The following is a 15,308-nucleotide window of genomic DNA, read 5'->3' as shown; positions in this document are numbered from 1 at the left end:
AGGGTTCAGTACTTTTGGTAGTTTCGGGCACGCATTAGGGGTCTTGGAATTTATCCACCATGAACATGGGGGAAATTATTGTAGTCCTTACCTAAAATGATCAATTCTGCCCAGAAAGTAAGGCCTTTCCTCAAGCACCTGTCCCTGTTTTTTCATGTGAAGTAACTTGCTTCAGTAACAGTAACTACTGAGTCACACTATAGTAAATCAGAATCCCTAAAATCTAAACTCTCCACGAATACTAATTCCATTTACATATCACTAGCCTGGCATATACTGTATTTCCTAGGTTTTAGAGGAAGAAAATAGTGAAAAAAATTTTGAAGCAAAAAAATGTTGTAAAATATTTAGTAACATAAATAACATATCTCACCAATGTAAATGTAAGCTACAGTCGGCCTGTAAGACACACCCCCATTCCCCCCCCCCAAATTTGGGGGGAGTGCGTCTTATAGTCTGAGAAATATGGTAACAGGCATTCACATGATAAATTTTTGCTGAATGAAAAGGTTCCATTAGTGTAAAACACTAAATATACAAAGCATAGTCTCCATTTTCTGAAACTGATTTAGTGTCTGTCGTTGGTGAAACCTAGAAATCTGCATGTTAGCCTCATCGTATTTCCAAATCCTGTACACTCGATTACTTTCCTACAGCCCCTGCAATAAGCCATGAACCTTCTTGCCATCATTCTTCTCTCACTGAGTGGTCTGGTCCACACTATTCCTTAGAGCTAGTCCATGTTTCATCTCCTATATCAGGTTTAAATCTAGCTCAGCCACTAGAGACGAATCACCTCAAATGAACACAGTGCTGACCTACAAGACCAGTTCTTAAAATTTGTCCAATGCATCAGAACCCCCAGTATTTAATCATGAATTGTAAAACCTGACCCAAGTTTTGTTTGAAGTTCTAAGAATGTCAAACTTGTACCAACCATGTCATTAATAAGGCCAATTCTTGTGGGTGGGGCTTGAAGACCTAGCAGCGTTGCGAGGCGCCGTTGTTTTTCAACTATAATGCCATCCATGTCCAGAAGTCGGGCGATGTCAGTCCGCTCAGGGGTAATAGGGATGGAAAGAGTGGCCAGAAGCACTCTCGTAGACATTCTGGAGAACAAAATTACAAATCTATTAAATCTCTAAATGTTACATAAGAGGCAGAAAGAGATTATTACCCTTTGATCACCTGGTACAATATGCCAGTGACAGAATATGTATACTACCATGTGAACTATATTTATAAATGTTATTCACCAAAGCATAAGGCTAATTAATAAATGGACCACGCTAAGTTGAACACCTGGCGAATCAGAACTTCATCCATCCACTTACTACTGTCAATGGTTTCTAGCTACATACAGAAAAAGACTAGGTTAAAAGGCAACAGAAACTCATTTGTATACCTCATACTTCCTTACAGAAACAATTAAGGTAGCTTTAAAATTTAAGGGAAAAAATGAGAGTAAGAAAGGGGAAAAAACGTGTAAGGACCATAAGTGAACACAATTAAGAGGGGAAAACAAAAGCTAAACTTTAACTCCCTTAAAAACACACGAGGGAAGGGAAGTTGAATTCTGCTGGACTCTAAGGATTGCGAGCTCTGCAGCCCTCCGGCCGAGGGTTGGCATCCCAGCTCTCCCCCTTCAAGACTGAACTTAGGTCACATACTTGATGAAGCAAAGATACAACGCAAAGCTAAATAACCTAGTGCTTTTTATTACAGTACTCTCGAAAGAGAGGTTACAGAAGTACCTTGAAGAAAACCAAGCTTTTTCTTACCTCAGACAGACACGATGACGTAAGGGATTACATAAGGGACAGCAAATTGCACAGTGAACGCTGTCCTCAAGTTTCAAAAATATACTAGAAAAGCTCATTTCTAGTTGGTTCTATTATAGCTTTAAAGCTAAAAGAAAAACACAATTCTACTAGAGGCCAAAATATCATAGTCTACCAGTAAAAGAAAAAGGGTGGTGTGTGAATCACCTAAGTCCAACTGAAAGCTATTTTTATAAAAGTGGAAAATGACTGAAAGAAAACAGACTACATACAATGTTAAAAATAAACTGGTCTTTAAAATGTCAGCTTATAGACCCTTTTAAATATTCATTTTTATATGTACCCTAAATATTTTACATAGTTAATATTTTTTTATAATCAGGACAAAAAGTGACTTTATGGAGAGTATTTATTTTTAAGTGTCTAATTTGTTGTAAGCATAGATTCTAAATACCTTATGGGGACAGAAAGCTTGTACCTTAACACTTTTATATTCAATATTCCTAATCAATCTTTCTCAATTGCGCCTTTGGCAGAGTTGGTTATTGGACAAGATAGCTACTGAAGACCAAGAATATCGTCCAAGAAGAACGTCTGCAGCCATTTTCGGTCGTCACAAGCTGGAAGGACTGCTAAGGGATCCAGTGGGTAGAAATGAGGGATGCTGCTTCCTAAATGCACAGTCCCTCACCACAAAGAATTATCCAAATCCAAATGTCAACAGTGCAGAGGTTGAGAAGCCCTAATCTACAACATACTACCATGGCATTTAGCAGTAGACAGTTGTTTCATAATCTCAATTCTGTAACATTCTTACCTCTGCATCTCTTCTTGGGTAAGATTCTTTCTCATTTCTCTAGATAGATGGTAAAGGCGATGGAGTGTGGATGCATGAAACAGAGCATTTCCAGATTTCCAAAATACAGTTGAGACTTTATTATAGTAATTTGCCATCAACTGAGGTTTAGGCGGTTTTTTAGATAAGGAGAACAGCCCGTGAATATCTTCCACAGCTTTGAATGCTTCCTAAAATTAGTAGTATAAATTACTCATTGCGTTCTAAACCAAAAAAAATCTAATTCAAATCTCTTTATAAAACCTAAAGCACAAAACACTTAATAAAAGTGGCAAATAAAATGCTTTCAAGCGTGGTTCTTTTTATTCACCTATAATTTAATATCTGATATATTTCTGAAAACTGTCATAATTGCAAAAATATTAAATCCTTAAACTCCTTAAAGTTGAGAGCAGACTTTTTAAGAAAAATGTACATAATCGCATACCACTTGGGGGAACACATAGAAAAAATCTGGAAGGACACAAAACACAATATAGAGGTTATTTTCAAGTTTTAAGATCATGAATGAATATTGTCCTCTTTTTACTTATCCGTATTTTCTATAATGAACATGCTTACTTTTATTTCAGGCAGTTGTTTTAAGGGTATCCCTACAGAAAAGGAAGGTTTCATAAGGAGAGAGTGGGAAATAAAATCACATTTTCACCCGGCTGAAAAAGTTTTGATAAGACTTTTAGTTTCTTCCTCTATAATTTCAATTAGATCAAATATATAAAAGGTTCACGTTATTACTACAAAATCACGTGAAAATGTCTTTGTGGAATTCTTAAGATTAAGAAGGCCAAAGAGATGCTTCCCAACACCGGTGAGATCTCCAATGTAGGATCCCCACCATGTATTCTAACTAAGCCGAAGCAACGCTAAGAAATGTAGGAGACAACCTCGTGCAGCACATCTGTATTTGCAGGAAAGGACAAGTTTGTTTTTTAATTTCCAACCTTTCACCACCAGTACTCCTATGCAATAAAATTACTACAAAAATAAAATGGAAAGTTGTTTTTTTTTTTTAAGTCAAAGTAAACAGATACAAAATTACCATGAAATTGCTACTAAAAAAAAAAACTTTGTAAATTTGTCTTCTCTAGACTTCTTTCATCACAAACCAGTAAGAAGTTCACAGACTGGCACCAGGCATTGAACTACACATCAAGCAGCACTGAGGATGAGCCAGCTGCTTTATGTGGAAAGACACTGGGTCCGAAAGAGATGGCATGATTTGGCCCAGACTTGATAGTTAGAAAATAGAACCAAAATATTCTGAGTGTCCCTGTCCAGAGCTCTCCCTACTCCATTAGATGATCTTAAAATTCCTGACCTATCTACTGAAATTAACTAATAGATATCAAGATAAAGATACTCAGGAAGGGGATAAAATTAATATGGACTGTTATTACTTGAAAGAAAAGCTAGTATTTCACACAATACCTGCCACAATTCCATGCTGATAGCACTGTCCAACTGGACAAGTCTGGTTTCCAAATGCATTGACTGGCTCTCTGGATTATTAAGATTGATTGCTGTACTTTGGTTATGGTGGCGTTGAATCTGAGACAAGTGCATTCTCAAATTGTCACACAGCTTACGGAATTCAGCCTTACGGGTATATTGGAGGCAGAATTTGAAAGCTGTAAGCATAAATGTAAGACATATTAGGTACTTTCCATCATCAACGTTAAGTACTAGAAGAAGGTTTATTCCGTGTATTAAGGTCAGTTATTTTAACAAGATTTACCGAACTCACTTTGTGTGCCCTGACCCCCTTTCAGACAGTCATCAGTCCTGTCCTAGGACTAAAATATGGTTCTGAGTGTATGAATGGGAAATCATTCAAATTTAGGTCTAGAAGGGGCTCACCTTTCTAAAACTTACCATTTCAAATCCCAAAAGAGCAAAAATTCTATCCTGAAATACAGATGACCCTTAAACAACACAGGTTTGAACTGTGCAGGTTCACCTATACACAGATAGATTTTTTCAGTAAGTACTGCAAATTTATTTTTTCTTCCTTATAATTTTCTTAACATTTTCTTTTCTCTGGCTTACTTTAGCACAAGAATAGAGTGTATAATACTTATTACACACAAAATGTGTTCATTGTATGTTATTGATAAGACTTCTCGTCAAAGTAGGCTGTTAGTAGCTAGGCTTTTGAGGAGTCAAAAGGAAGGAGTATGCAGATTTTCAACTGCGTGGGGGGGCTGGTGCCCCTAACCCCTGTGTTGTTCAAGGGTTAAATGTACAATCAACTTTTTAATCTAACTTACAAAGACAGCAAGCTTCTGCACTAATAAAAATGCACAAATTGGGGGCTTATGGTAACCTACTTTCAACTCCGTACATAGACGTGGCACATGCACTACTTGCTGTCATTATTTTAATCATTTAATTATTAATAAATGGACATTAACTTATTAATAATTTTAAAGTACAAATTAAAGTAGTAATTTCTTCTGTCATATATGTAATAGTAGAATAATTGGGGGGAACTCTCCTGCCCTTTTCTAAAAAATCAGTATTCCTATTTCAACAGGCCTCAAACAAAGAGATGCAATTTAACTTCAAGTTAATTACTTATATCAACAGTTATCAAAAAGTCCGAGTTTACTTGTGTTAAGCGAAAATTCATATATGCTAGCCATAACCAAAACAGAATACAGGTTCTAACACTCCTAGTAAAACATCCATAATCACAAAGTCCCTTAAAACCTGAACCAACAAATGCCAATCGTTCCCACGATAAAAGGAATGGCAGCCCAAGCTCATGCTAAGGCCGAAGGACAAAAAAGCCAAGAGCCACTCTCAAGTCCCACAGAGTTAAAAGGCTGCATTGACGCAAGACAAGTGACGGTAAGGGAAGGAGACAAGATTAGGAGAACAAATACTTTCTTTTCTTCAGATTAAAAGTATAGGCAGTATAACAACTAGATGCTTTTTTTTTTTCAGAGTTTAAAGTGAGAGTGAATTTATTAGAGACAGAGAATGGGGCTACGCCACAGACAAGAGCAGCCAGCAATGGAATACTTTTAATAATGATCCAGAGTCATCAAAAAGGCTTGTTCTATATTTAATAATACTGTTTAAGAAAAATATGTGTATTTCATGGAATCCTAAGTCCTGAGCTTTAAAAGACCTTCCACATCCAGCGCACAGTTCAGCAGTTTTCCCAAGAATATGCAGCAGTGGAGCCAAAAGTAGAACTCATTTATCAGAAAGCCATCAGAAAGTTAAAAATTCCAAAATGACTTTAAAAGGTCTTTCAGCCATTAATGGAATAATTTCATATACAATTACCTTAAATAGTAAAACAAATTTCTTATACTCACTTATTTAATATTCAAATGAATGCCAACCTTTCAGTAAGAATAAAAGCTATGTAAAATAAGTACTATGGAGAAAAGGAGGTTAACATTAACAGTTAATCTTTGCAAAACCTATTTCTAAGCCAACTTTTCAAATCAGTTCTTGTTTTACCTTGCTGGGCAATATCATGGTAGAGACGCTCTACTCTAGAATTGTTCCGAAGAAGGTCCAAACACTGTCTGTACGACTCCCACAGGAACTTAACCCATGGGGTTAAAAGTAACCTGTCGGTGCGGTCCTGAGTGTCTTCACCACTCACAGCACTCAGGAGGACGCTGCGGGAACAAAAAATGTCGAGAACACTTTTAGCCGCGGTTTCCTACTTTGCCATACAATTGAAACATCAAAACCAGATGATCATTATAAAATAGTGTAAATCTTCCTACAACTTCGGACAGACTGTAAAGCTGCCCCGCTTAGTGTCCAAGTATGTGGATTCCCCATCTGCGGTACGACCAGTGAAATCAGTATACACCCACCTATCTGCAGGTCGCAATTGTCCACTTGTATGAATTTTGAATAACGTGATTTTTTGGTTATTATACATTTAAAATTTCAAAGGTAACCAGTATTTCTAATAAACGTCTACTTCAAATAATGGGAGACACATGTAAAGAAAAACACTGAGGAAAGGTTATTAGCAGTTTAACCCACATACCTCTCAGGAGTTTGAATATTATCCAGATCTTCTATGTCTAAGACCATCTGCTGGGATTCTTCTTTAGCAGCTTCAGTTTTTTCTTCTGCCAATTTCAAATATGCCCTGACAACATCCTCTAGAGATTTGATGTTCACCTAACAAACAAAAAAACAGTACAAAAAACAACAACAAAAAAAAGGAATTTTAAAAGCAAATTTTATGATACAACACATATTAACTTTGAAAGGTAAACTAGCCCTGGCTGGTGTTGCTCGGGGGATTGAGTGCTGGCCTGCAAACCAAAGGGTCACTGGTTTGATTCCCAGTTAGGGCATATGCCTGGGTTGCAGGCCAGGTCCCCAATTGAGGGTGTGTGAGAAGCAACCAATCCATGTTTTTCTCCCTCTCTTTCTCCCTCCCTTCCCTTCTCTCTAAATAAATAAATAAAATCTTTTTTAAAAAACCCATTTATGCTTGCTCACTTTACAATCTGTTTCTAACTGATAAGTAGAAAAAAAATGAAAATGTATCTATGTAGTTATGACTTCCAGCTATGTCTGTGGACTAACAAAAATTAATATAGCAAAAACAGTATGATTAAAAGTAATTATAATCTCTTTCTCTGGGCACCTTTAGTGGTTGACCCAAAGGAGATGAACTATGATTTACTTCAGTTAGGTTAAAAATTGGAGCAAGTTTTTAGCAAAAGCAGTTCATTCTCCAACATAACTTATTTAAATGAAGTAGAGCCCTGGCTGGTATGGCTCAGTGGACTGAGCACAGGCCTGAGAACCAAGGGTCGCCAGTTCGATTCCCAGTCAGGGAACATGCCTGGGTTGCGGTTCAGGTCCCCAGTCGAAGGCGTGCAAGAGGCAACCACACATTGATATTTCTCTCCTCCTCTCTCTCTTTCCCTTCCCCATCTCTAAAAATAAATAAATTTTTCTTTAAAAAAGTAAACTTGACATTACTAAAAGCACTTATCAGAAATTAAACCCAGCTCTGTTCATACCTGTTGACATATGTTTTTATACTGGTATAATCCTTCTTTAGCCAAATGGCTCTTGCGAAGATCGACGCAAAGTTCCAAGTATTTCAACATGATTGGCTCGTGTATTTTTTGCCATGTTCTATGTTTCTTACTTTTCATAACATCATAAAGAACGTCCAAAGCAGGTTGCTTTTTGCCAACCTCAAGAAATTCTGGAAAAGTCAGTCAAGAAAATTAAAATCAGTGATATATACTATACAAAGTCTAAATCTTGCTTTTTAAATAGTCTGTTTTAATTTCTGAACTCATTACCATCTCTTTTTAGGTCACATTTATTTTTGACTTCTAAAGCTATGCCAAAATTATCCAAAGTAAAACTGAAAACCTGGCATTATCTCAATATCTGGTCTACAAGTAAAGCAAGATTTCATTCAATTCCAAGTGATTTTAAATTTCCAGAAACTGAAGTCAGGAGGGGAAAATATATTCCCCACAAATGAAGTATGACTTCAGTCCCCAGTGTTCTGGCTGATGTAATTTTTATCTAGTTCACCCTAAAACTTGCAGAAAAATACATTAGACTGACGTGCTTTTAAGACCAATTGACTGTTTTTGTCCATCTAGTTCTGGGCTCTCTATTGATCCTTCTGTACTGATCTATGTGTCTAGTCTTTTGCTAATACTTCAGTCTTGATTTCTATAAAAGAACACATGGTAAACTCTTGGAGCCACTTAGTGTGAATGTTCTAACATTGTTCTTCAATGCTGTGTTGGCTACAGAAGGTCTTTTGCCTTTCCATAGAAACTTTAGAATTAGTTTGTAAACACCTACAAGATAGCTCACGGGGATTTTCAATCGGGATATTCTATACTTTAAGTTTGGAAGAACCAACAACTTAAGAAAATTTAGTCTTCCAACACATAAGCACAGAGTATCTCTTCACTTATCACAGTCTAAACATGAGAAAATATTAAGACTAATCCCAATTGAGAGACATGATGTAAAATACAGATGAGTACCCCTCAAAGGAAAATCTAAACAACTTTAAGAACCAGGAGCCTGAACACACAGGACAAGTTACTGTGATGCATCCTGAATGAGGTCCTGAAATACAAGAAGGACACTGGGGAAAGCTAAGGAAATATGAATGAAATATGGCCTTTGATTAGTAATATGTACCAGTATTTATTCATTAGTTGTGACAAATGTACCATCAGGCTGAGAAAAGATATCAATAGGGGGAACTCTGCATGGTGTAAATGGGAACACTATACTATCTTTGTAATAATTCTATAAATCTCAAAATTAAAAACTGGTAAAAAATATTTTAGAATAAAGAGCGAAGAAATTTATACTCTTGAATTACCACCACTTAAACCTGAAGGCATTCAGTATGTGGCAATATTTCAAAATCCAGTTCTAACGTCATGTTTTATATATATTGCTCATTTTGAAACTTGGTCAAAAGCAAAGGCTCCTCTATCACATCATTTCTCACTGAAGTTGAAATTTGTCTTATTTTTTCTCAATTTTGGCTTTCTTTTGCACAAACCCTCAGTAAACTGGGGGAAAAGGTTATTTAACGTAAGTCATCTGGTTACGTTCAACTTAAAATTCAATAATTGACACATTTCACAGACAAAAACTTTTCACTGAACACTTGAAATATAATTCGAGAGAACTAAAACTCTAGTTTACACTAGTAACAAAATGTCTTAAGCCACTACATCTCCTTTTTTTTGATCTTTCTCCTTAAAAAAAAAGAAAAAGAAAAAACTTTGTGCCCTGACCAATGTGGCTCAGTTGGTTGGGTGCTGTCCTGCAAAGTGAAAGGTGGCAGGTTCAATTCCTGGTCAGGGAACATGCCTGGCTTGCAGGTTTGGTCCCCAGCCGCAGCGTGTATGAGAAACAACCAATCAATCTTTCTCTCACATCAACATTTCCCTACCTCTCTCCCTCTCTCAAAATAAATAAATCTTTAAAAAAAATTTTGACATTCTTTTAGAGTTAAACAAACAATGTATATATAGCATTATCTACCATGGAACTCTATGCTAGGCAAAGAACAGGCAAAAAGAGCCCTTATTTGACAGTTTTACTAGATCTACAGACTTAGTAATTCTCTAGTATTTCTTCTTCCAACTAGCACACCTTTCAGGAACGTTGATTGTGAACATTCCTCCCCACAGGAAAGCTACAAACAATATTCTAACTCTCTAGTATATCAAAAAGCTTGCAACAGGACAAATCACAACACATACTAAAACAAGTATCTTTACACAATATCCTACTTCATCCCATATCATATCAAATCATAGTCCTCACATGTAAATGAATACGAACCTCTCTTCAATACTTAAGTTAATAAACTCAATATTGATCTTGCCATTATGAGAATAAGTCCATTTTCAGTTGTCAATTTTACTACCCCTCTCCCAAATCCTACAAAATGAAATAAAGATGTAATACAACCAGATACCTTGTTGGAATAATAAACCTTTCCTGTTTTAAGGGGTGGACCTACCTAGTTTATTACTGGAGTAAGCATGTAAGGTTATTTCCTAAAATCCAACAGAATTTGAGGTGTTTTTCACAATGATTTAACAAGAAAACAGTACCTATTAGTCAAAAATTGAGGAGCAAATGTTTTTAGTTAAATTTTATCTTTTACATTAGGAATACCAGAAAAGCCCTGGCTGGTATGGCTCAGTGGACTGAGCACCAGCCTGCGAACCTAAAGTCACTGGTTCAATTCCCAGTCAGGGCACATGCCTGGGTTGCAGACCAGGTCCCTAGTTGGGGGGTGTGTAAGAGGAAACTGATCAACAAATCTCTCTCTCCCCCACATCAATGTTTCTCTCTCCCCCCACCTTCCTTCCCCTCTTTCTAAAAATAAATAAGTAAAATCTTTTTAAAAAATGAATACCAGAACCGCCCTGACTAGTGTGGCTTAGTTAATTGGGCACCCTCCTGCAAAGCAAAAGGTCACCAGTCCAATTCCCACTCAGGGCACATGCCTCGGTTGCAGGCTGGTTCCAGTTGCGCACGCGAGTTTCTTATGATAATCCATGATGCTTTTACTCTTAACATAGACAAGGAGGATTTAGTTCCTCTGAATTATCTAGTGGGGGGGGGGGGGGACTGAGGCTGGAAGGAACTGTCACACACTAAAAGCTCTACTGTAACATTTAAAGAATGCTCCTTTCCTGATTATATTCTTGAAATAAAAATAAAAATCTGGAATTTTAAACTGTACTAGCAGAAGGGTGAACATTCTGAGTTTACCTTTCAGACACAATGACTGAAACTATGTATCTGTCTATAAAGTAAAAGTTTAGGCGAACCCTTCAATTTTACTAGTTTATTTATGCAACAGACCAAGTAGATAAGCTATAATGTTACACAATTTGTGGGCTTAATAACAACTTTATTTTTAAGTCCTGGGTGTAGTTTAATTAAAAAGCTACTATAGGGTTAGGAGTAGCTAACTTGGCACTAACAACATAATCTGGGAAGAGGGCTTTTCCCAAGTGATGCCTGGGTATAAATTTTTTGCCTGTAACTGCTGGGCCAAGCTCTCATCTTCCAGAGTACTACAATTGTTTCCAAAAGCAATTATTCTGATATACAGACTCAGGGTGACCTGAAAGACTATTCTACTTAAATGTAATTCACATTTTAGTGAGACAATACAATGGATTAGGTCTAAATGTGTTTGAGGTTACAAATGTTACAGATAAAACACTTATTTAGATAAAATGAGATTATTTCCACTGAATAAAATGTGCTTTTATTACCCTATTTAGTTTTGTAATCAGTGCCATATGCCATCCACATTCTGCTTACCTTGATACTTTGTGTGAAGAGACCTCTTATTCAAAAGATCAAAGGCACAGAAATTACTACCTGACTGGTATGGCATTCCATCTCTACCACAGAAACACCCGTCCTACACCTTAAAAAAGGCTGCGGAGAGTCAACACAGCCTTTTTTGAAAACTACAGAAACAAAATCCACTCTGCCCTCCCAAGCAGTAGCAGTATCCCCTTCTCATCTTGCCCACTTTAAGATGCTTTCCCCACCTTCCCAGTTATGAATCAAATCAACTTCAACTTCAGAAATGTGAAAAAAAGTTTTAAAACTTGTTACACATCACGTATCCCTACTAATTTTCAAAAGTAACTGAAATACTAAATTCATACGAAGATTCAGACAGGAGGCGTGAAAGAGGAAACAAGACCTGAACACATCAAATGTGTAATATTTAAATATTTAGGCCATGGAGATTACAGCCTATCAGAATGAGGGTGGGGGGAATGCCTGTTGGTAAAAGCATCCAAATGACTGTAAAACAGATCCACAACAGCAAATCCAGTAGTAATTTTAGCCAAGTTATTTAACATAATCCTAAATTTTTAACTTTAAACTTTGTTAGTTATTTTTTATTTGGGTAGTGATAAATTTCCATCTGTTGTCTTTCCTATAAACTTAAACTTCTCCCCTGTTCTACCATTAGATGGCTGGTTAGAATGAGAAGTGATCAGACCTTATATTGTAGTTTTAACTGTTTTTTAAAACAATTAGTATTCCACAGAATGTAGAATTACCTTATTCCAGACTGTTAACCCTCCCCCCAAACTGTTACTTTTAGTTAATATAATAAGCATGTGACAAACAGATCTCGGGCCCTAACAGATTATCAGTAGTATCAATTTTATGTCATGACTGACACTGACTTTCCGCAAGAGTAATTTTCAAACCAGCTTACAAAATAAGCTCCACAAATATAATACTGTAACACACACGGTATATACACCTACAACATGGATCAGACCCAAAACTTGTCTGGGAGGAGGGTGAAAATAAGGGTTTTGGACTCCCTAACACAGTCAGTCTGGGGGTGGGGGGACCCTACACAAGCAAGTTTTTAAGGACCAGAGATATGCATAATACATTTGCACCCCCATAATGCCAACGTAATAAATACCTAGTGAATACAGGCACAAGTTTTCCCAAGAGGGGCCGCGGCTTAAGTGCACATGTGGAAATAGAAATCGCAGGCAGTAACGCAGTGGCGTAAAAAACGACTCATCTGGAAGTCAAGAGACCTCAGAGTTTTATTCCCTGGATCAACAGCTAACTCCCCAAGTGACCTTGGGCAAACCACTCTCTCTCTCTAGGTCTCAGTTTCGTTATCTTTGAGAACTTTTAAGCCTCCCTCCTACAGTGCTAACTCTGTTCCAACTTCCTGTGATCCCGAATAGGGTTTTTGGCTGCCAATAATCAATGCCAGAAAAAAACTGAAAACAGGTTAAATGGGTCAGAGTCCCTGAAGCAGAAAGACAGTGGTTGGAGGAAGGGTAAGTGGACCCTGACCCAGCAAAGGACCGCTCTACATTTAAGGGGCGGAGGGGGCCGTGGGAGGGCCGGAGGTGGGACTGCCCGGCTCCCGGCCCCGGCGGGAGGTGGAGTCGAGGTTCTCGCGTGCATTGTCCCCGGGAGGGAGCCATGTTCTTCCTCCCCGGCACTCCCAGATGGCGGCCCGGGGCGCGGGGCCTAAGCAGGCGAAAGACCCATGACCCAAAGAGCAAGGCGGAGTTAAGACAGGGTGGACGAGCACCAGACCGGGTGGTCCAGTCTCCCGGGCCGAGGCCCCCAAGACGCAGCAGACAGCGGCGGGGGGAAGGCAGAGTGCCCAGGGCGACGGTTCCTGTCCCCGGTCGGTTGGAGCGATTAAGAGAAACCTTGCCCAACCACGGGCTGGGACGGCGGCGGGCAGGCCGCAACAACCTCCTCTCCGGCCGCGCCGCAGTCAGGCAGCGGAGCAGCGAGAAGCAGGCCCGGGACCCTCGACCTCTGAGGCCTCGGCCGCCCTAGCCCGCTGCGCCCCGCGCTCCCACTCACCATTGGCGCGTTTGAGGGCATTTTCCGGCCTCTGAAAATAGGCCGGCATTTTGGCGGCAGGGTCAGCTCACACGGAGTCACTGAACTCTTAGGGGCCCGGGGCGGGAGAGGAGACGAAGGGGAACCAGCGCGAGGTTCCACGCGCCTCGCTAGCAGTCGCCCGCGCCCAGCTAGCGAGAGATGGAAAGGAGGGAGCCACGTGACGTCCGCACGGCGGCGTCACCGCCGCCGCCAAGGCCCCGGATGTAGGGCGGTCCTCCGCGTGCGCACCGCCCTTCTTCCGCGCGCAGGCGCCCTGGGCTTTACGCGCGTCGGCTGACGTGGCGGCGGCAGGCGTAGTCGCTGCGCTTTGGGGCGCTTTGGAACTCCGAGGTTAAACGTTAGGGAGGTGATTCTCAGGGTCCTCACTCCTCAAGCGAGACTGTGGGTGGAAAGGTGAGATTTGGGACAGAGTTTCTGTTTGGCTGGAAGACAGGCGTCTGCACAGGTTCGTTTTTACCGTGATTTGTGCGGAGTCACGCAAAGTCACAATCAGGGCCCAGCCTCCTAGGGAATGGGCCCGTCTTGGAGTTAAAATGCGGAATTTATCCGTTTAACGGAAATGCATTGGGCAGGTATCTTTAGGTCAGCGCTGCTCACCACTGGAAAAAGGGGTGACCTGTCACACCGCGGACTAGCTTGGGGAGGAGGGAAGCAGTAGATAACTAGAAAATACACAAGCTTATTTCATGTCTAGGTAAACTGTAAAAGTTGGTGACACAGACAGACAATGCTTGAGGAACGGGAGCACTCAGGCAAGGCGAGACTTTAAAGATGGGGAGAGACCAGTGACAGAGCAATCTGGCAGAAGGCAAAAGCCCTGCTGCAGCAGGACAGCCCTGCACATTTGAAAATACATGGCGAGTGGTCGCATTTACGTTCAGCACACATCGCAAACCTAAGAAACGGGATCGTTAGTGAAAAGAACATCCACTCATAATAGACCCTTTGCTGCAGTCTTTGTTATTGATTAATACTCTTAAGTGTCCAAACATTAACTGTTTATACCTGGAATTTGGAAGTCTTTTAAACCAAACCTGGTCACTCAAGCCCGCGGTATGAAATTTAACAGTTCAGAAGAAGAATTCAGAAAGCAGCAGTGGAATAAATTGTTGCAACTTCCTTTATTACATATTTTGTAATAATGAGCGGTATATGTGAATTAATGATAGTACTACATTAATGAACGAAGAAACCACAGTACATAAACAAAAAGCATTCCCCCTCATTTTTTCTGGCTCAGCAAAGAGGTTTTTTTCTACTTAAGTAAATTTATCACTGTAAAGCAAGAAAAGTTGGGAAATGCAGATAAAAAGTAAATCACAAATTCTAAAAAAAAGATTATTTTGAAATTAAAATTCAGAGAGTTCCTCCAAAATGCTTAAACCAGTCTAAACGTCTGAGCTTACTCTCCAAAAACTAAGCGAAACAGGGTTGAGCAACAAATACTAAGAAGCTGTAGGAACTTTTATGGAGCAAGATCAAGAGACTTGTTTATATATATAATAAAGTCAAAATTAAAGAGCTACACCTAAGAGCAATTACAGCTTTGCAATGCTGTGGATAGAAAACTCGTAGGCCATAGAGAGAAGTAACAGAATAAAATAAAGGGAAACTTGTCCTAAATAGCAAGAAAAACTTTTCAAACATTCTTAGGTTTCCATGATCATATCTGAGTGAAAATGGTAAAATTACCTTATTAATACTCATTATTTGGTAAACCTTAAACAAGA

General features: G+C 39.1%; 1 protein-coding gene across 2 annotated transcripts in view; it reads right to left on the bottom strand.

Moving 5' to 3' along the window:
* EIF3A (eukaryotic translation initiation factor 3 subunit A) overlaps positions 1–13,745 on the bottom strand; it is a 36,036-nt gene extending 22,291 nt beyond the window's left edge. Inside the window, exons 1-7 of one of the 2 annotated variants that reach the window (XM_053922522.2) lie at positions 13,537–13,745; positions 7,653–7,843; positions 6,659–6,795; positions 6,112–6,275; positions 4,066–4,265; positions 2,599–2,807; positions 938–1,109 (exon numbers count right to left, since the gene is read on the bottom strand). In XM_053922522.2, coding sequence (XP_053778497.1) covers positions 938–1,109; positions 2,599–2,807; positions 4,066–4,265; positions 6,112–6,275; positions 6,659–6,795; positions 7,653–7,843; positions 13,537–13,585 — 1,122 coding nt within the window. In that variant the 5' untranslated portion in view covers positions 13,586–13,745. The remainder of the gene's footprint in view (positions 1–937; positions 1,110–2,598; positions 2,808–4,065; positions 4,266–6,111; positions 6,276–6,658; positions 6,796–7,652; positions 7,844–13,536) is intronic. The other variant, XM_024555555.4, reaches the window with a different exon arrangement.
* Positions 13,746–15,308: the final 1,563 nt, after the last annotated feature.

The sequence above is a fragment of the Desmodus rotundus genome, chromosome 4, assembly GCF_022682495.2.
Source record: "Desmodus rotundus isolate HL8 chromosome 4, HLdesRot8A.1, whole genome shotgun sequence".
Taxonomy (NCBI): domain Eukaryota; kingdom Metazoa; phylum Chordata; class Mammalia; order Chiroptera; family Phyllostomidae; genus Desmodus; species Desmodus rotundus.
The sequence above is the reverse complement of the archived record's forward strand: the minus strand, read 5'-3'. Positions and strand labels throughout refer to the sequence as shown.